The 22,421-nt window shown below is 40.6% G+C and overlaps 1 protein-coding gene across 3 annotated transcripts in view; it reads right to left on the bottom strand.

Annotated features, from left to right (window-relative positions):
• The window catches only part of DGKA (diacylglycerol kinase alpha), a 92,446-nt gene extending 70,768 nt beyond the window's left edge, over window positions 1–21,678 (bottom strand). The window contains exon 1 of one of the 3 annotated variants that reach the window (XM_087888769.1): window positions 21,322–21,678. In XM_087888769.1, the coding sequence (XP_087744895.1) occupies window positions 21,322–21,427 (106 nt within the window). In that variant the 5' untranslated portion in view covers window positions 21,428–21,678. Of the gene's footprint in view, window positions 1–16,470; window positions 16,663–21,036; window positions 21,191–21,321 lie in introns of those variants that run through there. The other 2 variants (XM_034412586.3, XM_060688822.2) reach the window with 2 other exon arrangements.
• Between the last annotated feature and the right edge of the window lie 743 nt (window positions 21,679–22,421).

Raw genomic sequence — 22,421 nt, 5'->3', positions numbered from 1 at the left:
ACAACCTGGAAGGTTTCAGCTGCTGCATGACTACAAATCATACATTAGAGAATGTCTCTAGTCTTAACAGGTCTGACACAAAGAAAATGACTCAGACAGAGAAACTCCTTCAGCCATGAGTCAGTTTGCTCATTAGTAAGGAGCTACACAGTTGCACGCTTGTCATGTCACACACGGCTATGAATTTCTGAAACTGCTGCTTGAACAGCAGGTAAGTGGAGTTCCACCAGCTGGGAATTTGGCCTGCAATTGATTTAACATCCTCCTTTCTTGATGGAAATGCCAAAAAAGCTTATAACACTTCGGTGTTATCATGCTGGCCCCTTCCAGACCAGCACAGTCAGGTGTTCTTAGTGTACAACACAATTGATGCTGATCAGATTCTCCTTTATAAGCTGGGACATATTTCAGAATCAGCTAGGAAGAGTTTCATCACAACGCACAGAAGCACAATCTCAGCACTCATATGCAACCCAATAAAGCAACTATATATTTTCCCAAGATGATGGGGTTGCTGCGGGAGGCCTCTACTACAGCAGCACAATCATGAAAACAGATACGGATGCTTTAGTGAGCTGAAAACAGAAGCAGCCTTCACATTTTCATGCATTTTGAAGCATCTCTGACCAATCAAAGATGCTGTCCACATTAATGACTATAATACTATGCTTGAAATTTGGCTCCCAGTCAGTTCTTTCCTACAAGCAACAAGGGCCATGCTCACCTTGACTTCCATGAGTCAGGTCCAGCACAGCGGTGAAATGCACTTACCTTTGCTACCGGTTCGGGAGTGTGAGCATGCGTGCCTTTTCTGCGCATGCGCAGAGCCTTCTGCGTATGTGCAGAGGGTAAAAAACGGGACATAATGACATCCTGGCGGGTGGGCAGAGCCTCCTGCCACCGGCGCTACCGGTTCGCGCGAGCCGGATAGTTCCGGCCAGATTTCACCACTAGTCCAGCACCTTTTATTTCACCAGGCTGGTCTGGCCTAACCTCTCCCATTCTCTTTTTAATGTAAATTTTAATGTAAATTTTTAATTTGTTCTTAACCTGGAGTTTTAAATTTGTCTTGGGCTAAATTGATTTAATTCGATTTTACTTCTGCTTTTAAATTTTTGTATTCTATGTGTTTTATCTTGTGTCTGTTCACCGCCCTGAGTCCTTCGGGAGTAGGGCGGTATATAAATCAAATAAAATGAAAAAAAAATGAAAAATGAAGATAAGAGATACTGATGGTTGTAGTGGCCGATATCATAATGAATGTAAAGTAAGAGAGGGAGAAACACTGGACTGGACCAAATGTCTGCAGTGAACGGTAGCACCAGGGCTACTCAATAATACTGGAAGGCCCTATCTGCCTGCTAAAGATGGTGAATATGAACAGCTGATGGAAGTAGCAAGGGTAGCTACCTAATTGACTCCGATGAAGTCTCCAGATATTTTCCTTCACCGGAAGGCAGAGGTTGGTTTAAGAATGAAGCAGAGTGAAATAGAACAGAACAGAACAGAATAATTGGTCATGTGTGATTGGACACACAAGAAATTTGTCTCTGGTGCATAAGCTCTCAGTGTACATGTAAGCAACGTGATAAATTATGATCATAATCATAAGATACAATCATCATAAATCATAAGATACAACAGTAATAGTCATAGGATACTAAATAAAAGCAATCAACATAAATCATAAGGTACAAATAACAAAGTTATAGTCATAAGATGCTAAAGGAATAGGTAACAGAAAAGATGAGAAGGATAATAGTAATACAGCCCTACTATGTGATTTGACTATGTGGTCAAACCTAATCTGAGCTCTCCTAAACTGGTTTTCTGCTTCAAGTATGGCGAATCATCTCCCATCATCAGACTAAATAAGACTCAAGTAATAAGACCAAATAGCTTCCCTATAGAAACTGAGATGAGAAATATCTTATCTGTACTTCTGAAAGCAAAACAAGAATTGGTCTGGCCTCCATACAAGCAAAGACAATCAACCGTTTTTAACTCTGAAATGGCAGGTGTGACATTGGAAAAAGAAAATTGAAGAGAGATCCTAGGTTTTATTCCTTCCGTTGCAATTTAGTTGCTCATAATGCCTCCTAGTCTGTCCTTTTAACCAGCTTCATCAAAAGAGCACTGTTCTGGCTGGTACCAGGGGTGAAATCCAGCAGGTCCTGACAGGTTCTGGAGAACTGGTAGCAGGAATTTTGAGCAGTTCAGAGAACCAGTAATGGAAATTTTGAGTGTTCAAAGAACCGGCAAATACCACCTCTGGCTGGCCCCCGAGTGGGATGGGAATGGAGATTTTGCAATATCCTTCCCCCAGGAGTGGGGAGGGAATGGGGATTTTGCAGTATCTTTCCCCTGGAATGGGGTGGGAATGGAGATTTTGCAATATCCCTCCCCTGCCATGCCCATCAAGCCACACCCATAGAACCAGTAGTTAAAAAATTAGGATTTCACCACTGGCTGGTACCTTGTAAAATCAGAAAGGGATCCAATCTAAACCATTCCATGTCACTTTGGACCCTCCCAGTGGCTTCAATCTCACTCAGCCACATGACGGACTCTGTGACTGGTGACTCAAACAAGCAAAAAGAAGAAAATCCGTCTCTTTCTTTTCAGTTGTTTTCCTTTGTCAAGCTTTCTTTCACCATTTCGTCAGCAAAGTCTTGAGTTGAGGCCTGTTTCAACTTCACAGTATAGTCCCAGGGCTTGGCAGGAACACCACCAGGTAGACAATGGGATTTAGTGCTTATAATGTTGCCTGTTGTGCCTCAAACAAGTTCTGCATTCATGACTGACAATTTACTGCTTTGGGTGGAGAGACAGATTAAAACATGCCATGGATGGATGAAATCACGGTTTTATTTCCCATCTTGCATGAAAGGAGTCCCACATAGTTTTTGTTATTTGTTCCTCATTTGATCCCCATCCTGTTCTCTTATTTTATTTATTCCTCACATTTATAAAGTTGTCAGCCTGACAAATATAACTCTGGGAAGTGTATAATTAAAAAAAAATCATAAAAAGTAAACACTTTAAACATTCCACGATAAGAACATCAATATTATTTTTAAAAACACTTAGAAGAAAAAATATTTGGTGATACAATGTAGCCACTCCATTAAGTCCTCATTAAGACCCCCAAGCCTGTTGACATAACCATGTCTGTAGGACTTCTGGAAGACTATCAAGGTTGTGGCTAGTTTCATCTTGGTGAGATGATGCTCCACAGGATTTCTCCACAGCAGAAAAGATCTGTCTCATGGGTCCTGCCAGGTGTAACTCTTTGACAGGGCATATCTCTTTTGCTGCACCTGATGAAATGGGCAGACATAATGAAGAAGAGGGAGTCCAGCTATATATATATATATATATATATATAAAGGCTGGAGACACTTTAGATAGGCATCATACCTTAATCCTATGCCTCTTTGGCCCATTCTCATCAAACAGTTTTATGGAAAATATTACGGTAACCTATCTAATGCAGGTAGGTATACCTGGAAATGTATACAGAATATGATCAGCAATCCTTCAGGTTTTCTTGTCAACTCTTGGGATGGTGGTAGAAGAGGAACCTTGTAGTGCATTATAATTCCAAGATAGGAGTTCAAATCACCAGGACCAGATGAATTACACCCCAAGGTCCTGAGGAACTGGCAGATATGATCTCAGAACCACTGATTTTTCAAAGATCCTGGAGCACCGGGGAACTACCAAATAGCAATAGTACTTAAGACTTATATACCGCTTCACAGTGCTTTTACAGCTGTCTCTAAATGGTGTACAAAGTCAGCATATTGCCCCCAACAATTTGGATCCTCATTTTACCAATCTTGGAAGGATGGAAGGCTGAGTCAACCTTGAGCCTGGTGAGATTTGATCTGCCAAATTACAGGCAGCCTGCAGCCAGCAGAAGTAGTCTGCAATACTGCACTCTAACCACTGCGCCAAAGGACTGGAAAAGAGCTGATGTGGTTCCCATTTTCAAAAAAAGAAAATAAAATGGATCCAGGTAACTACAGACCTACTGTACCAGCCTGATATCAATACCTGGGAAGATTCTGGAAAAGGTAATCAAACAACAAATCTGCAAATACCTAGAGGCAAAAAAAGTCATAACCAGAAGTCAACATAGATTTGTCAAAAACAGATCGTGCCAGATAAATCTTATTGCATTCTTTGACAAAATGACAACATTAGTGGGCCAGAAAAATGCTGTGGATACAATTTACTTGGACTTTAGTAAGGCATTTGATAAAGTAAACCACAACCTACTATTTGATAAGTTAGAAAAATGTGGGTTAGACAACATCACCACCAGATGGATTCATAACTGACTGACTAACTGCACTCAATGTGTAGTCCTCAATGGAACTGCATCTATATGGAAGGAAGTACGCAGTGGGGTACTCCAAGGCTCTGTCTTAGGCCCAGAATCTTCAATATCTTCATCAATGATTTAGATGAGGAGATAGATGAGGAGCTCATCAGATTTGCAGATGACACCATGCTGGGTAGGAATAGCCAACACTCCAGAACATAGGCTTAAGATACAGAAGAATCTTGACAGACTTGAACATTGGGCCCTATCTAACAAAATGAAATTCAATGGTGAAAAATGTAAGGTTCTACATTTAGGCAAGAAAAAACCCAAATGCACAGGTATAGTATATAGGTGGTACCTGGCTCAATAGTAGTAATTGTGAGAGGGATCTTGGAGTCCTAGTGGACAATCACTTAAACATGAGCCAGCAGTATGCTGCAGCTGCTAAAAAAAGCCAATGCAGTTCTAGGCTGCATTAATCAAGCTATTCTCCAAAGTATATGAAGCAGGACAAGAAGCAATGGGTGGAAACTAATCAAGGAGAGAAGCAACCTAGAACTAAGGTGGAACTTCCTGACAGCTAGAACAACTTGCCTCTAGAAGTTGTGAATTCTCCAACACTGGAAGTTTTTAAGAAGAGATTAGACAACCATTTATCTGAAATGGAATAGGGCTTCCTGCCTGAGCAGGGGGTTGGACTAGAAGACCTCCAAAGTTCCTTCCAACTCTGTTATTCTGTATTCTATTCTGTCCCCCACCGGTCTTCCCCTGATATATTATACAGCATGAGGATTTGGATTTTATTGTTTTATTGTTATTCAACAATCCGGGAGAGAGAAGCAATAAAAGGGAGATTCTGAAGAGTCTTTAGTTTGCTCACTGAAAAAACTGAAAGAATATATAATCCAGAGATGAGAGGGATTTTTTTATCCTTGTGGCACATAATTCTCCCCAGTCACACACACACACACAAATTCTCTCTTTAATTACCACCTCCAGAAGATTCTCTCAACGAACGATGCTGGAGCACCAATTCTCATTTTTTTCCACCTACCATTTGTGTCACCTCAACTGACATCTTAGTGTATTTTTTATTCTCAAAGCTTCCCAGACCTTCTCAAGCAATTGTGGACTTTCTTTAAAAAAATGTGTTTTTCATTTTGTTTACAAACTTTGATTATCAGGCAGGGGGGAATTTTCCTCCAATTATGCAGAAACCACTAGAGCAGTGGTTCTCAACCTTCCTAATGCCGTGACCCTTTAATACAGTTCCTCATGTTGTGGAGACCCCCAACCATAAAATTATTCCTAAAACCATTGAAAATATGTGTTTTTGGATGGTCTTAGGCGACCCCTGTGAAAGTGTCGTTCGACCCCCAAAGGGGTCCCGACCCACAGGTTGAGAACCACTGCACTAGAGTCATGCAGTGCTTTAGATATGGCTCTTAAAAATTTCTTCTGAGTGCATGCGTACTTCCCTGCAGCAGCCACATGTTCCTGGGGAAAAAATCAGAGTGTAATGAAGTGCATTTGCACTTCCACATACCCCAAACTATCTTTTCCAAAGTAAATCCCAAACACTGCACAGTCCTACCCTATTTCCCCTAAAATAAGACATCCCCTGATAATAAGCCCAATTGGGCTTTTGAGTGCATGCGCTAAAAATAAGCCCCCCCCCATGAAAATATTTAAACTTATGCGCAGCTGGTCCCCGCCATTTCCTCTGGTTAAGGTTAGGGAGACAGAGCTGGAAATCAGGTAAAATAGCAAGAGGAGTCCCATCTTGCTCCATGCGCCCCAAAGTAATAAGACATCCCTGAAAATAAGGGCAAGCACTTATTTTGGGGTTAAAAAAAATATAAGACAGGGTCTTATTTTTCGGAGAAACATGGTAGAAAAAGAAAGGAAGACGAGAAAAGCCTGTTTCTGATAGCACATGTTCCCAAATCCATTATCTTTCCTTCTTTCCGTAACCTCCAGTGCATTCTACCTTATATCTAAAATGCACAGAGGATTCCTTCTCTTTGTTCTTGTCATGTTGTTCCTACTTCCCTGATTCGCGTATTTTCAGAGCTTTGGTCTTAAAACAAGGTCAGGCAACGACCATTCTCTTCTTTCTCTTCTTATATCTCAGTACACAATTTCTCTCTCACATTCCCCCCCCCCCACACACACACACATACACATTCCAGCCAATGCATCTCACATTGGGAAATACAGGTATGAAATATAACAAGTTGCTCCTTCATCCATCAGGAAAGTTCAAAGTCTGACGAGTTACAAGCAGCTGTTAAAGAGCAATTCCTTTCTTCCTTTGACTTCAATGTCCATCACTCAGGAAATAAGCACACCTTAAGAAAGAATTGCAATTCCAAAACAAACACACCTGAGCTTATTAGATCCCTGTATGGACTTTGCACAATTTGAAAGAGAGAACAGATGTTTGCTTGCACAAAGAAAACAATCTTCTATTGACATTTCTTACAACCACTTTTGTCTCTGACATGGCAGAAAGTCAGAGCCTCATGCTAGCTGCATGGAAGGCAGCTTAAACAAACTATCCTTATGGCTGATTCTCTACTCCCAGCCATGACTGATGGACTCTCCCATCTTTTCCAGTTTTCATGAATTAAGCTTCCAAATTAGAAAGAGCCACGTAGCTCTCTCTCGTTTTGGCACAGCAGACTACCTACCCAAGGGTAATCCTGGGACATAAAAGTTTATAGGATTTGTTCAATAAAGAAAACCATAATATTTAGGAATGGAAAAACTGGAAAGTTAGGTTCGTTTTTCCATAATCAGCTTTTCAAAATACATGCTTATGCTTGTTGCTTGTTTAACTAAGTGCTTCCAATTCTGTTAGGATATGGTTTGAGCCTAACAAGTTATCCAGGCAATATATGTGTTCTGTGACTTTAATATGAATATGTATTGTGTGACTTTAAAGTTTTACTGCTGATTCATTGTAATGCTGAGTCATGCTGTAATTAGATAATCACTGGTTGTAAATGTATTTAAGAAAGGTACTGTAATGTATTCAGTTGATGATAAGCTACCATAGTGTGTGGAGTTGCTACCATTGTGTTATCATCGTTGGATGGATCTGCTACCATCGTGGTTTGTGAACCAGAGTGAATTTGTTATTCTAACCAACTACTGTTTGTGTGGTAAGAAGAGTTTTTGTATCACTGGACTGATTTAACTGGCAAAGACTTGGATTGATTTAAAGACTATGAGATTGTTTTTTCATTATAAAGTAAACTTTTGATAAACCAGTTTGCACATCTCTTATTCATTGCTCTCAGCAACGTTTCTCTGTGCTCTACACTCTGCTGGTTGGTAACACAACAACAATATCCTTAACAGACTCAATCTTGATTCTTGGCAACTACATAGATTTTCATCGATCCATTTCTAACCTAGTTGTTCAGGTGTTTCAATGATGCACCCACTACAACTGAGCCATCCACCTTGCTACTGGCTGTTCTCTTTCTCTCCACCTTTCTTTATATTAGAGCTAAGTCTTCCCAAAATACTACAGAAAGAACATCCAAAAACAAACCCAATTATTTTAAGTCTTTAGAAACACATATATCTCCTACCTACGAGTTGTCATGTGCTGTTCCATTCAATACATTCCATTCATCATCAGAACATTGCTGCTGCCTGTAGTACTTTCACAATCCAAATATAGTCTGAATTGTCCCTCAGAAGGCTGGATTGCAAAATCTTTATATGTGCAGTAAGATTCCAGATGTCCATATTATTTACAGTTTTATCTTGATATATCCACCTGATTTAATGATAATATTGCCTTTGGCAGATTAGAACCAAATTGGTTTTTGAGTTAATTTTTAAATGGGAAGTTCTTTTATATACCTAAATTAAAAATAATTGCATTTGAAATTGTAAGTTCACTGATCTTTGTCCAAGAACATTCTCCTATTTCATAGGTAAATATGGACTTTGACACATGTAGTTATCTCTACTATTGCAGCTTTCAGAAATCAAGTCAATAGGCAAAATAATGATGAGATGTCTAGGGTTTCATCTCCTATGGATATTTTTAAATAACATAGTCATCTAGTAAAGATGATTCTGAGACATGTTTCTGTTTCACCTCAAACTGAATTGACACACAAGAAGAAACATACTGATATCTGCAAAATATCTTATTTCTCTGTCACTTTCAAAGGATAGTTTTTAAATTAAAAATACAGAACATGGATCATTGGTGTGGAATAGAGTAGGTCAGGGGTCAGCAACCTGCGGCTCTGGAGTCGCATGTGGCTCTTTCACCCCTCTGTTGCGGCTCCCTGTCACTCAAAATATGCGTCACAACCGCTAATGTGCGACACCTGCCGGCTGCGATTTATTGAGCTTTTCAACCCCCAGTAGGCCAACCATGGATAAATCCAAGAAAAGAAAAGTTTCAGAAGAAAACAGAACGTTTAATTCAACTACATATGCTAGTTTTGTGGCAACTCAAGAAATAGTCAGGCACGAGAAGGGTTTTGTGGCTCCCGGTGTTTTCTTTTCTGTGGGAAACAGGTCCAAATGGCTCTTTGAGTGTTCAAAGTTGCAGACCCCTGGAGTAGGTTAACATTTCTTACTGCTTTTCCTCTGTCACAAATGGAACTAAATGACAAAAAATAAGCAGCTCCCCAGTCTAATCTGAGTAAGTAGCTGAACATATAGATCAGTATAACATCAATTGGTTTTTTGCCAACTTTCCTGGATGAGATTGCTGTTGAATCAAAAGGAATATTAATTGCTTAACACTAAATAAATCAATACAACTAAAGTAAATGGGAAATACAAATTTTAAAAAATCAAAACGCTTGGACTCCAACGGAATCCAATCTGGGGCACAGATGGATAATGCAGAACACAAGGCACAAGATGTGCTTTCAACGATCCACTGGATTCCAATTAGAATTTCAAAAATCTGCAAATAACGTTTTAAAGATATAGCCAGAAAAACACAAAACATTAGTTTAATACTGAAGATGGGCAATAAAAATAAACTCTAATTTATCTCCACACTGTATCAGGATTCTTAGTATTGTTTATTAAAAAAAGTCCAGCAATTAACTAAAAATGTTTGCAAACAAGCATATTTATTACAAGGAATCATTCTAAAAATATTGTACATAGACTTTACCACATGTACATAGACATGTGTTTGTTTGATTTAAAATGAATTTGGGGACATACATACTCTTTTAATTCCGCATTGATATGGCAAAATATAGCTATCAAACTGCAACTCAACAGTGCAGCCTTTCCCATCTTGCAGAGATGTTTTTTGGCTGCAGTTCCAGCTCACCTGCAAATTACATGATTGACTAGTCTCCATTTTTTAGATGTTTGCCACAGAATGTTATCAGCTATGCATGCCTGTCACTGTCTTATAGACACTTTTTCCAACATTGCTATTTTCACCAAAAGCCAAACTCTTTTACTACTCTGCAATTACAACAGCTACAACTCCCTTCTCATTTTTCTGTTTCTTGTTCCATCTGGGGTAAATCTGTTAATTTTCCCCACCTCATATTAAATTATGGAGAAAGGAAGACTGCACGCCACCTTTCTTGAATTTTAACTCCCCTTTAGGTTAGAAGTAAGCTTAAGACAGGATCTTTTGATCAAAGGACAGTTGTTGTTTATTCCTGCAAAAGAACCTGTGACTGACTCTGGTGTTCTTCTAATTAGCAGAAAGTAGAATAAAATGATGGCTGTGCACAAGCACTAAATATAGTGCTGTATTACGAAGCATGTCATCTCCATGGCTCAGATCCTCTCATAATATTGATCTATTATTAAAAGTATTTTTAATCTGCCCTTCATCATAGGATATCAGTTCATCAGACCAAAGACACAACAGGCAAAACAAACTACCCAATAGAGTCATGAAACACTGCAATAATAAGAAATCAAAAACATGTCTTCTCCCTATTCCAGCAACATTTGGAAGTTGTCTCTTTGTTTGTCCAGTCAGTTTTATTTATTTTTAATGTTGGCAGATGGAGTATTGGAACAGTTTATAGGCTATTCATCACTAACAGATACTGGGGGGAGAGGCTTTGTTTATTGATTTGCTCTCAGATGGTTTCTCTTTACATTTATAATGAATTATCTATAAATAGCTGTAAGTAATGAAAGGTTCCCGCTGCCCATGTGGTAATTTTAGGAAATTCTTCATCATTTATCCTTTCAATGTGCTGAACAATAAATGATAAAAGCAGGCTACACGTACAAACAGAAGTTGGTTAAAGGCAAAGGAACTTTTGAAGGTGGACAGTGGCACCTTCAATGTGTGTTTTGCACATTGATGCTATCGTGCCATTCTATTGTTAAAATAATTTAACTCATCAGATTAGCACAAAAACTTTAGGATGCAAAGTGCTGATAATAGCACCCACAGAATAGTTTCCAAAACATAGGAGAACAAAGGATAACAATTCCAGATCAAAAGAGGGAGTTTGGAAAGAACTGATGCAGAAACATATAACCAATGGTAACAGCATAGCAACCCCAGAATCTCTCCCAGTGTTACCAACCTGTAATTTTTAATGAAGAAATACATTGGGAACATTTATTTAAATCATGTTTGATTCAAATCATTTTTGTTCAGTTCCATCCAGATTTTGGATTGTAAGGTTACATCACTCAAAAGCAAGAACCACCTTAGACATGAAAAAAAAATATGTAGGCCCTTGGATTAATGTATTGTGAAGTGAATAATTAATTCACATTTTTTTAGATCAGTAGACAACTTGATATTCTTCAGAGTTCTAGACTATAGCTGCCATAATTGCCTTGTGGCCACATTGATGGGAACTGAAATCCAAATCATACGTTTAGCATTAGACGTCATAGACTCTGTCGTAAAGGGGAATAAGGATGTTCCTGGGGAAGAAGAAGCTGGCAAATGCCCAGAACTTGGGTCTGACTCAGAAGGACAGGAAATTTTGATATCTATGAGCATAAGTCCTTCAATACAAAACTCAAAGATGCCACTAAACCATATTTAAATCTGTGGGAGGACAGCATCACCAATGCATTATTAGATAAAGGTGTATGTATTGCAGCAAGAGGTCCTTGAGACTAAAAATTCACTTGGAAGTCAGTAATGCTTCCAAGACCTCCAAAGTCCCTTCCAACTCTGTTATTCTGAATTCTGGATAGAGTTGATCACAAGTGTCCAGAGGAAGGGACAGGAAATGAAATGTCCATAATAATGCAATACAAACCACCATAATCTACCGTGTTTCCCCGAAAATAAGACTGGGTCTTATTTTCTTTTGATCCCCCAAAAAACAGCTAGGGCTTCTTTCCGGGGGAGGTGTCTTATTTTTTTCCCTGTGTACCAGTATGAAGCGGGGTGGGGTGGGGCAAGCAGCCCATTGTGCAAGCTTCCCAAAGGGTCACAGCAGGCTATCCCACCATTCACGAAACAGCTGATTCGCAGGTGCCCCTCAGGCCGCCACCTCCAGCAATCGTGGCCACTTTTGCAGCCAATTGCAGCCGCAAGAGAAACTGGAGGCCAAGAGACTTACCCTACATGCCTCGCGCCCTACTTACCTAACAGTGACAGTCACAGCAGGCAATTTCGTCCATGGAACAACTGCCTCGTGAGTGCTGCTCCGGCCGCTGCCTCCAGCAAGCGTGGCCGCTTTTACCATCAATTGTGGCCACAAAAGCAGCAGGAGGCCAAGTGATGCACCCCACGCTCTGGCCTTCCAAAGGGTACTGTAGCAGCAGCAGCTATTCACAATTTTTTTACTGTTATTTCGTCCCGACTCACGTGGCCTGGTACAGTGTTAAAAGTTAACATTCAGAAATGTTACCATAGCTGCGGGGCTCCTCTTTGAAAGAACAATCTGTAGGTGTGGGGAGATTTTCCTGCACATCATCCTTTCTTCTGCAGCTACGGTAACATTTCTGAAATGTTAACTTTTAACACCGTACTGGGCCACGTGGGTTGTGACGAAATAACGGTAAAAAAATTGTGGATAGCTGCTGCTACAGTACCCTTCGAAAGGCTGGCATGAGGTGCGTGGAGCGCATCACTTGGTCTCCTGCTGCTTTTTTTTTTCATGTACACTGAGAGCGTATGCACGAAAGACAAATTCCTTGTGTGTCCAATCACACTTGGCCAATAAAGAATTCAATTCAGTTCAGTTCAGTTCAGTTCAGTTCAGTTCAGTTCAGTTCAATTCAATTCAATTCTATTCTATTCTATTCTGTGGCCGCAATCAATGGCAAAAGTGACCGCACTTAGTGGAGGCAGCGGCCGGAGCGGCACCCACGAGGCAGCTGTTCCATGGACGGAATTGCCTGTTGTGACTGTCACTGTTAGGTAAGGAGGGTGTGAGGCATGTGGGATGCATCGCTAGGCCTCCGGCTTCTTTTGCATCCACAATTGGCTACAAAAGCAGCCACGCTTACTGGAGGCAGCGGCCAAAGCAGCTCAGCTGATCTGCAGGCCCCGATTAATGGGCTGAGCAGCCCTGAGGTGACCAGGGAAGTGAAAGGCTACCTCCTGTGCTGGCCATGCCCACCCACTTCAATAGGGCTTATTTTTTGGGTAGGGCTTATATTAGGCCTACCCCCAAAAATCGGTGTAGGCTTGCTTTTTGAATAGGTTGTCTTTTTGGGGAAACATGGTATGTATGTATACCCACTACCAGGATTCAGATACAAAAGGCCAGGGCATGTATTGTGACATGGTAATGCACGTTTTATCATTTTCATGTCATCACGGTTTGTACCAGTCGCCTGTGGAGTTAGTTGGTGTAACCCAACTATGTGGTGGGTTTGCTGCCTCTGAAATAAATTTCGCCATTGGAATGTAATCCAGTCCTGGGATCAAAACAGCTTTGCTTTGTAAACTCCTGTCACTGGTTGCTTCAATCTTTATCTGTCAGCTCAGATCAAAACTCTTGGTTTTAGTTGGTTTGCAGCCCGATTTAATTTTTTATGGAACCCTGGAACTAATCACTAGTATCAACGAGCCTTGGTAGTACAGGGGCTTAAGGCACCCTGTTATTAAGCTGATTAAGACCAGCTGCCTGCAATTCTGCAGGGTTCGAATCTCGCCAAAGGCTCAAGGTTGACTCAGCCTTCCATCCTTTCTAAGGTAGGTGAAATGAGGACCCAGTTGTGGGGGCAATAAGCTGACTTTGTATAAATATACAAAAGGATGAAGGCTATTGCTGAGCACATTGTAAGCCGCCCTGAGTCTTCGGAGAAGGGCGGCATATAAATCAAATTAAAAAAAAAAAAAAAAAACGATGCTCCTGTGTAATAAATCATGTCTCCAGTCCATCTGCTACTTCCTTGTTTCAATACAAAAAAATATTTATGCTTAGCAATTTCCATCTCTGTCCATGCAAAGAATCTCCTCTCTGGGTCAGCACATATACCCATGCCTTAGATTTTGTTTCCAAATGCTGAGTCTTTCTATTCAAGTGAACTGTTCCCTAGTTTTTTCCATCTGTACAAACAAGTTTTCTAATTCTAGGAAACATTTAAACAATTACAAATATGCCAAGCCATATATTACAAAAATATTTAAAAAACAAAGTTTTAATTGTAATTCTAATTATACTCATGAATTCCACAAAAACTATTTCTTCAATAGATGTGCATAAAATTGCCCTGTGAAATATTGGCTGATAGTTCAATTAAAGGTATCATCTTCCACACTTTCGAAAAGTTGTGGTGGCAAAGTGGTTACAAGCTGTATTGCAGGCTAATTCTGCTGACCGCCAGCAGAATTCTCACTGGCTCAAGATCGACCCAGCCTTCCATCCTTCCAAATTCAATAAAATCAGACTCGGATTTTTGGGGGAAATGTGCTGACTCTGTAAACTGCTTAGAGGAGAGTTCCCCAACTTTTCTGGTTTTGCAGAAGGGTGGATAAAAATAAGTGATTTAAAAAAACAAAAATAAAAGAAATCAGATTTTTAAAATTTAAAACAGATTTTTTAAATTTAAATCAATTTTTTTATTTTTATCAAATTTATTTTAATAAAATGCTTTTGGAGTAAAAATCTATCTAAAGATAGTTTTCTATTTAAGATACATTAATAATTACTTTATTCAGCATGAAATAGAGCTTAGTTATGTAGCATGAGGCTGTATATTCTGCAATACTGGGACTGTTCGTGAGTCAAGAGTGGGTCAGAGGAGGAACTGCTGCAGGAGGAGGGAGGGGATGGTTCTGTGTAAGTGATCAGCAAGCATGGGTGCATGCAGCTCCATTTGCATAAGTGGTGGGCATGCATGTGCATACTACCCAATTCTTCCCCCCAGTTCCAAACGGCTCACGGCCTGGTAGTGGGCTGTGGGCCAGCGGCTGGGTACCCCTGGCTTAGAGAGGGCTGTAAAGCACCATGAAGCGATATACTGTATAAAGTCTAAGTGTGTTCTGCCCCAGCTACGGATCCCAAAGAACGCAGCACACACAAAGTCCATTCAAACCTTAGTTTACTAAATAAACCAGTCTTTTACAACAACGGCTGTTAATTAACTGCATTAACAGCCGCCAAGAATTCAAAGAATAATAACTGAAAGCTTACTATGATTGGCAGACTGCCCAGAAGCAATTTGCAGGAGGCTGATAAGATAAGCAAGACAAGACCCGAAGGTATGTGAACTAAGTTGTTCCCTGCAAATTGCATCAGTCAGCGTTCCTCCTTAAATAGGCTAAGGGATTGGCCAATTAGCCCCAAGCCTTACTCTCGAGAAGATCTCCTGAGGAGCCACTCCTGCCTTTTGGCAGCTCTGTGTGCCCGTGCATCGAGAAGAGGCTCCTCCTCTTCACCCTCTTCACTTAAGGGAGCTTCTGGAGGTTCTGAAGGCCCTGGCTGAATCCCCGCCTCTGGCACCACATCTTCTCCAGCCTCCTCGTTGTCTGACTCGAGTGCCAGCTGCACAGGCTGCTGGCGCAGCACCATACCAGCCTCCTCGTTGTCGGAATCAGCTACTAGCTGCACAGGCCGCTAACGGGCCACAACAAAGTACTATTGCTATAACATAGCAGAAACACTTTATAAGAAACTGAACATTATTCTTGGTGAATACTGATGTCTTAGACCTAAAGATACATTTTTATAATTCCATGTCTTGCCTATCTCCTTTCCACCACACCCAACCTCAACCAAATATATTGTATTTACAAAATATGTAACACATGCTTATATACATATCGAAAGATACCGAAAAAACAAATATACCCCTCCCACAAAAAGAAACATCACATCCTAGATATGCAGTTCTCCAGACTTGTAAGTATAAAGTTTTGGGAGGATGATAATAATAATAATAATAATAATAATAATAATAATAATAATAATAATAACAACAACAACAACAACAACAACAACAACAACAACAACAATAAAAAAGAAATCTTACAAGGCTCCATCCTGAGCAGCTGCATCTTAAAAAGAAACATTCAAGATCCACTTCTGCAAGATCAGGCAATATATTTTAAGCCTTATGAGACTATTTACAACAACCTTCTTCAAACTACTACTAGACTGTTTTGCAAACATGCAAAATAACACAGCTATTATTCTGGCTTTACCACCTAGATGACTTGTAATATTTCAAGAATTTCTGAATTATCAGAACAATGCTTGGCAGGTTCATCCAAAATACAGAATAAGTGAATCCAATACGAAATCGAAAGCCTTGTTTTAGAACCACTGCAATTTGCTCCAGGAAGCTAAGAATTATAGCATGGTTCTTTTTTATGGCAGCCTTAATAGATTTTAATGCTAACTAATAATGCCACAATTTGATCACTTCTGGCTTAAAATTTTTAGCTGCGATCCCAACAGATTTATATGAAAGATTTTGTTTCTAATTCTTAGAAATATTCACTATCCAAAGCACTTTATAATGTAATTCTCACTTGATGCACATTAGCTTAAAAAATATACAGTAATTATTCAAGGCTGCTTCTGAGGCATATAACTTGATCTATCTGCTTATCAACATAACTATTCAATTAAATGTTGATAATAGCCTTCATAAATACATGAAAATTCACTTTTAACTGCCCATCTAGTCTAACTTATAGAATACTGCATATGCCCAGACAAAAAAAATCTGGTACTTACAATTAAAACTCACAGTACAGAAAAATCTGTTTTCAGGAAAAATGTAGAAGTGGTGAATCACATGGGAAAATAACTGCTTTTCTTCCAAATAAAATATTAAAAATTTTTGTAACGCAACATGCTGTCCTGTAGCATAGACAAGGCTTGCAACTGATGTTTTCAGCCCTTCCTTCCACCTCCTTGGGGATTTAAACCAATCTAATATGTGATAAAGAAAACCAAACTTTATTTTAATAATGTAATTCAAAGTACATGATATTGGAAGCTCAATTTTCAAAAATATGTTCAACGTTCTTTGAACGGTTTTTTTACTAGGACAAGTATAAATTAATGATTTTATATATTAGTTCCCAAGAAATTAAGAGAAATTTAAATCTGGAACACAATTTAAAATGAAGAAAAATGTACAATTTAACACGATCTTTAATTAAAGCAGCTATCTAAGGGAAAACCTGAATCCTGAAGCAAAGCTTTCTATTTCTTTTTCTTTGGACTTCCAGCAGCTTGACTTAATTGCAAGCATTTATCAGAGCTGCTGGGGAGCTACAATATATCATTTTAGCAATAAAAAGTTACAATTCTATATATAGTTATCTAATGCAATTAATATTCACACACCCATTTCACATAAATTTATATAACTATCCTTTTTAAAACTACTGTATTTTGTACAAATGAATCTCATATTTTATTAATCTATATACTTTTCTTTTTTCATTTTTTCCCATTTCCTTTTATCACCGTTTTAAAAACAATACAATATTAAATATTTAAAAAAAAGTTTGGGAACTGGTACATTACACTTGTTTCTCCAGCTCAAGCACAAAAACATCTAGATCAAAGTCCCCAGAGTACTGTCTTCACATTTTAAAAGAACAATCCTTTTTCAAGTAGGGAAGAGGATGAAGAAATCGCCCGAATTTCCATACTTGGGAATAGGTATTCAAACTCAGATACAGTGTGGTAGTTAGCCTGGCAGTGAAGCTGCAATATTGATGAGATTGGTTATTCAAAACACCCCTAGTTTTAAAAGTAGACTAGGGAGCAAACACTGTTTTTTTAAAAAAAGCAACAGCTTACAATTCCTGAAAGTTCTCATGGGAAAGAATACTATGACAACACTTAGAAAATTATACAGAGAAAATGAATTGGGATAACCTATAAATGCTATTGTTCCATTATTTGGTCAACCTTTCTTCTACATTCCACTATGAGTTATTGACTTCCTGGGTAACACATCTAGCAGTGTGATCATCCTCCCGCATCTTGAAATCATACTTCTGTAGAGAAAGACTCCATATATAAACGTCTTCTTGTGCTGGATTTACTTCAGCCACTTCAATGTTAGATGGACAGTTCTAAGTTCAAAACAATGGCCCCATAGATCTGGTAAGCCAGGGGTGTCAAACCCTAACCCTAACCCTGCAGGCTGGATGTGTCACGCGCTGGCCATGCCCACCCCCGTTTTAGCAAAGGGAAAAAAAGTTGTGATACGTCACGTGACGACGTGAGTTTGACACCCCTGTGGTAAACATTTAACTTCTCAAGGGTACAAATGATGGCATCACATTCCTTTTCATATGCAAACCAATGCGATTTCCTCTCTGACATTTTATCATCTGGAGATCACCAGATGAAGAGCATGGCTCACTTACACCATTTGCATTAACTCTGTCTCACTACCCCCTGCTGAGGCATCAATGGCTAACACAGCAAAGTCTAGACCTCATAACATCAGACAACTGCTGAGGCAACTGCAACCTGGCACTCCTCAGTCTACTCTACACCATCATATTATACTACAGCAACAGTCTTGTGAGTGACTTCCTTGGCATAAACTCCTATAGTAATTAGCTAATCCCAAGAAAAACCCCATCTCCTTTTTCCCGTTGGGGCAAAGCATTCCTAGACTCCTAGCCTGTTCCTTCCCTATCAAAGGAGATATAACAAAATAACCTATCCAACTGTCTGGTTTAGATCAATTGTGAACATCTTGGTCTGGATAGTGAACCTAGTATCCCTGATAAGTGGGGAAATCATCTCTAGTTGTTCCAGCTATGCTTTCAGGTAGTTGAAAAAATGGCCACATTATCTAAATATGCCATGGCACAGTGATTTAGGGACAGCCAATTTGGTGTGGTTAAGGCACCTGGCTAGAAACTGGGAGACTGTGAATTCTAGTACCACCTTAGGCACGAAGCCAGATGGGTGACCTTGAACCAGTCACACTTTCTCTGCCATAGGAAAGAGTACAGTGGCATCTTGTCATTCTGAAATCTTGCCAAGAAAACTGTAGGAATCTGTCCAGGCAGTTGCCAGGAATCAAGGCTGGTTTGAAAAAGAAAGTCATTGAAATCCTTGAGCAGCTCAGGAATCAGTTTTAGGAAAGACCAAGCATGAAAATTTTAAATTTATACAATTTATGGTGCATGATGTAGGCTGGCTTCTTCATACCACTTTCTGACAAGGATCTTTGTCAGTATCCTTTGGCCAACTCAAATGTATTTGCTGTCTGAAATTGCTCCAGCAGGTCATCAGTGCAAAGCACAAGAGAACTGTTTGGTTGTTTTCTTATTAAGCTTGCTATAGTCTACACAAAAAAATCTTCCTTTGCCAAACACAGGTGGCAAAGATGACTGAGGAGGCTCATGCTAATTAAACCTTAAAATTTTCTGCCACCTAACTGATATAAATGGCCTTTTCACTCAGTGCTCAAAGAATAAGGCTCCTTCTGTTACAAATTCCCAAATTCCTCCTAAAGCTTTCTGGTGAGGAGGGGTAGAGGGAATCCTCCAATGCCTGAGCGGAGGTGTACATTGAAACTCAACTGCTGTCTATCATTTAGACTGGCAGAAAGGCTATAGTCGAGTAATGCACGCTAGTTACTCAAAAACTGCTGTCTCTTACAACATTTCCACATTTCATTTAAGAGTCTTCAGGAAGGAAACTAGAGAAAAATCTTGACGCTTCTGTAGTGTGGACTATGGAATAAATCTTACTGTTTTGACTCTGCATACAATAAGGACTAAAGAAAAAAGGCTGTTTTTTTTCTCAGTCTTTATTGTATGCAGAGTCAAGAGATGTAGTGCTGGTGACAAATTTATTTGGCTTGCTTAAAAAAAAAACAGTTGGACCAATTCATGGCGATCAAGGGCTATTAACTTTAATGGGGCTGCCTCTGAAGGCCATCTGCTTGGAGACTAATGGGCTTCTGTGGGCAGCTGGTTGGCCACTGTGAGACCAGACTCCAGCACAAGATGGGTTAGGAATCCATCTGGACCAAGCAGGGCATCACTTATCTTCTTATCTCTAGGAAGGGACTTCACCGTTATTTAAGTTGAAAAAATACCAAGCACCTCTTCCAATTGTGCGTTGGTGTTGTGTTTTTTTTATATATATATATATATATAAACTACCTAGGCGTTAATTGGGAGTAATTATCTCCTGCATTGCAGAGACAGATACAGCCAAGTGGAAAGAGCACAAGCATGCTCAGATCCTCAGCACAGAATCGTGTTCCATACTTACGCTACTAAACTGAGGCATGCAACACTGTGCCATGTTATCCTCAATAAATCCAAATAATCAACGCCCACTTACTCACAGGAAATGAAGCCAAGCAGGCCTTCCCCGGGGTCAGATAAAAGCCGCAGAGCCTTCAAAGAAGCACCCGCTGACACCAGCAGGGCAACGGCCACGTTGAAAAGCACCCAACCCACCACAAGCCTGGATTAAAATAGTTTTCCTTCCTCTTAAAAGGGCGGGGAGGAGCGGTTGAAAAGCGAAGAAAGTTTGCGCTCGCACGGTTTCTTGGGGCAACACTGCGTGCCATTTTTGCAAGGCAGTCCGAGGTGAATCACCCGAGACGGTACCCTGCAGTTTCTATACCCATCTTTTTTTCTTCTCCCTCTCTCTGTGTCTCTTTCTCTCAGCATACAAAGTTCTCTTTCTTTTTCTCGCTCCCTCCCTCCCTCTCTCCCTCACGGCTAAAATAAGAAGCCGTCCGTTTGCTTCCTCAAGGACCTGCCTATCGTACATACTTTAAGGAAACCCTTTTTTTAAAATAAAAACCCTTCCCAGATTGCCATCTCTCGGAAGTCACTCACTCACACACACACACACACACACACACACGCTGCCACGATCCCTCCCTCCCTCCCTCCCTCCTGAAAGACCGGCGGGCGAGCGAAAAAGAGTTGGAAGCGGGAAGGGCAAATTAGCCCCTCACACCCTTTGCACAGGTTTCCTTCCAGCCCCTCGCAACTATTTCAGTGACAGCCCACACAGGGCAATCTGGGGCTGGAACGTCTTGCCTCAAGAAGTCCTTTTGCCGCCAAAAGGCGACCCGGCCGGTCCCGAAAACGCCCGCGCTTTGCATCTTCTCCAACTTCGCCCTCTCCCTCGACCCCCATTTTCCCGCCCCCGACGAGTACTCCGGGTTGGACGGCTTTCCTTCGGCGCGCGCCCGCAGCCTTCGTCCGCGAGCGAACGAGCAAGGCGAGGGGGGGGGGGAGAGAGAGAGAGAGAGAGAGAGCGAGAAAGCGAGCGGGAGGGTCCGCACAGTACCTTGTCCCCGCAACCCGCCTCAGCGCCGGGAAGTTAGCCGGAGAAGATAGAGGGCTGTGTGAAGCTCAGCCAAACGCAATCACACCCTCTGCCGAGCCAGTCTCTACGCCACGCCTGACATCAGCACGAAGGAGTTCCCTCTCGCCTCGCCTCTGCAGTTAGATACCTTCAGCGTGCACCTCTCGGTCCCGGAGACCGCAGCCGCTGTTTTCAAGGAAGGGAAGGGGCCATCCCAAGAGTGGGATTTGAATTGAAAGAAGCGCCAGGGTTTTAAACCATACCTACCGCTTAAGAGCAAGGTTTGTGGGACGGAGGAGATGATTCCTGGACGCTCTCCCTGCGGATTCAATATTATTGCCTCGCCCCCGGTTTGTTTGCAGTCTTTTCCCATCCAGACTTTAGGTAGCTCAGTTGTTTAATTTCCCATCCAGACTTAGGCAGGTCAGTTGTTCATAGGGATGGTAAGAACAAAAGAGAGGGGGGAAGTTATACGCAATATTCTGAGAGGAAAGGAGCATCCCAACTTGGTGATTTTCCAAACTATTATCTTGGGCCCAAAATGTGACTGTTGTGTCTTCTCAGGGTTGCCTCTTTAAAAAATGAACTCGGGAAATTACAGACCAATCAGCCTGACATCAATACCTGGAAAAGAGAAATCAAGCAATAGATCTGTGGAACATCCAGAAGCAAGCAAAATTATAACCAGAAGCCAACATGGGTTTGTCAAAAACAGTTCATGCAAGGCAAACCGTATTTCATTCTTTGACAATGTGACTAAATTTGTGGACCAGTGAAATGCTGTGGATATAGTATACTTGGATTTCAGTAAGGCATTTGACAAAGTACACCACAACCAATTTCTTAGTAAGTTAGAAAAATGTGGGACAGACAGCATCACCAACAGATGGATTCCTAACAAGCTGACCAACCACGCTCAACATGTAGTCCTTAATGGAACTACTTCTACGTGGAAGGTAGAAGGCAGCAGGATACCCCAAGGTTCTGTCTTGGGCCCAGTACTCTTCAATACCTTCATAAATGACTTAGATGAGGGAATAGAAGGGGAACTCATCAAATTTGCAGATGACACCAAACTGGCAGGAACAGCTAACACCCCAGAAGATAGGCGAAGATCCAGAAGGTTCTCAACAGACTTGGACACTGGGTCCTATCTAAAAAATGAAATTCAGTAGTGAGGAAAGTAAGAAAATCAAATGTAGGCAAGAAAAATCAAATGTACAAGTATAGAATAGGTGGAACCTGGCTCAATAGCAGTACTTGTGAAAGGAATCTTGGAGTCCTAGTGGGCAATTAGTTAACTGAATCAATAATATGCTGCCAAAAAAGCCAATGGATTCCTAGGCTGCATTAATAGAGGGACAGAC

This window comes from Pantherophis guttatus, chromosome 2, assembly GCF_059756535.1.
Source record: "Pantherophis guttatus breed Tessera chromosome 2, ASM5975653v1, whole genome shotgun sequence".
Lineage (NCBI taxonomy): Eukaryota > Metazoa > Chordata > Lepidosauria > Squamata > Colubridae > Pantherophis > Pantherophis guttatus.
This window is presented reverse-complemented; position numbering and strand designations above follow the sequence as displayed.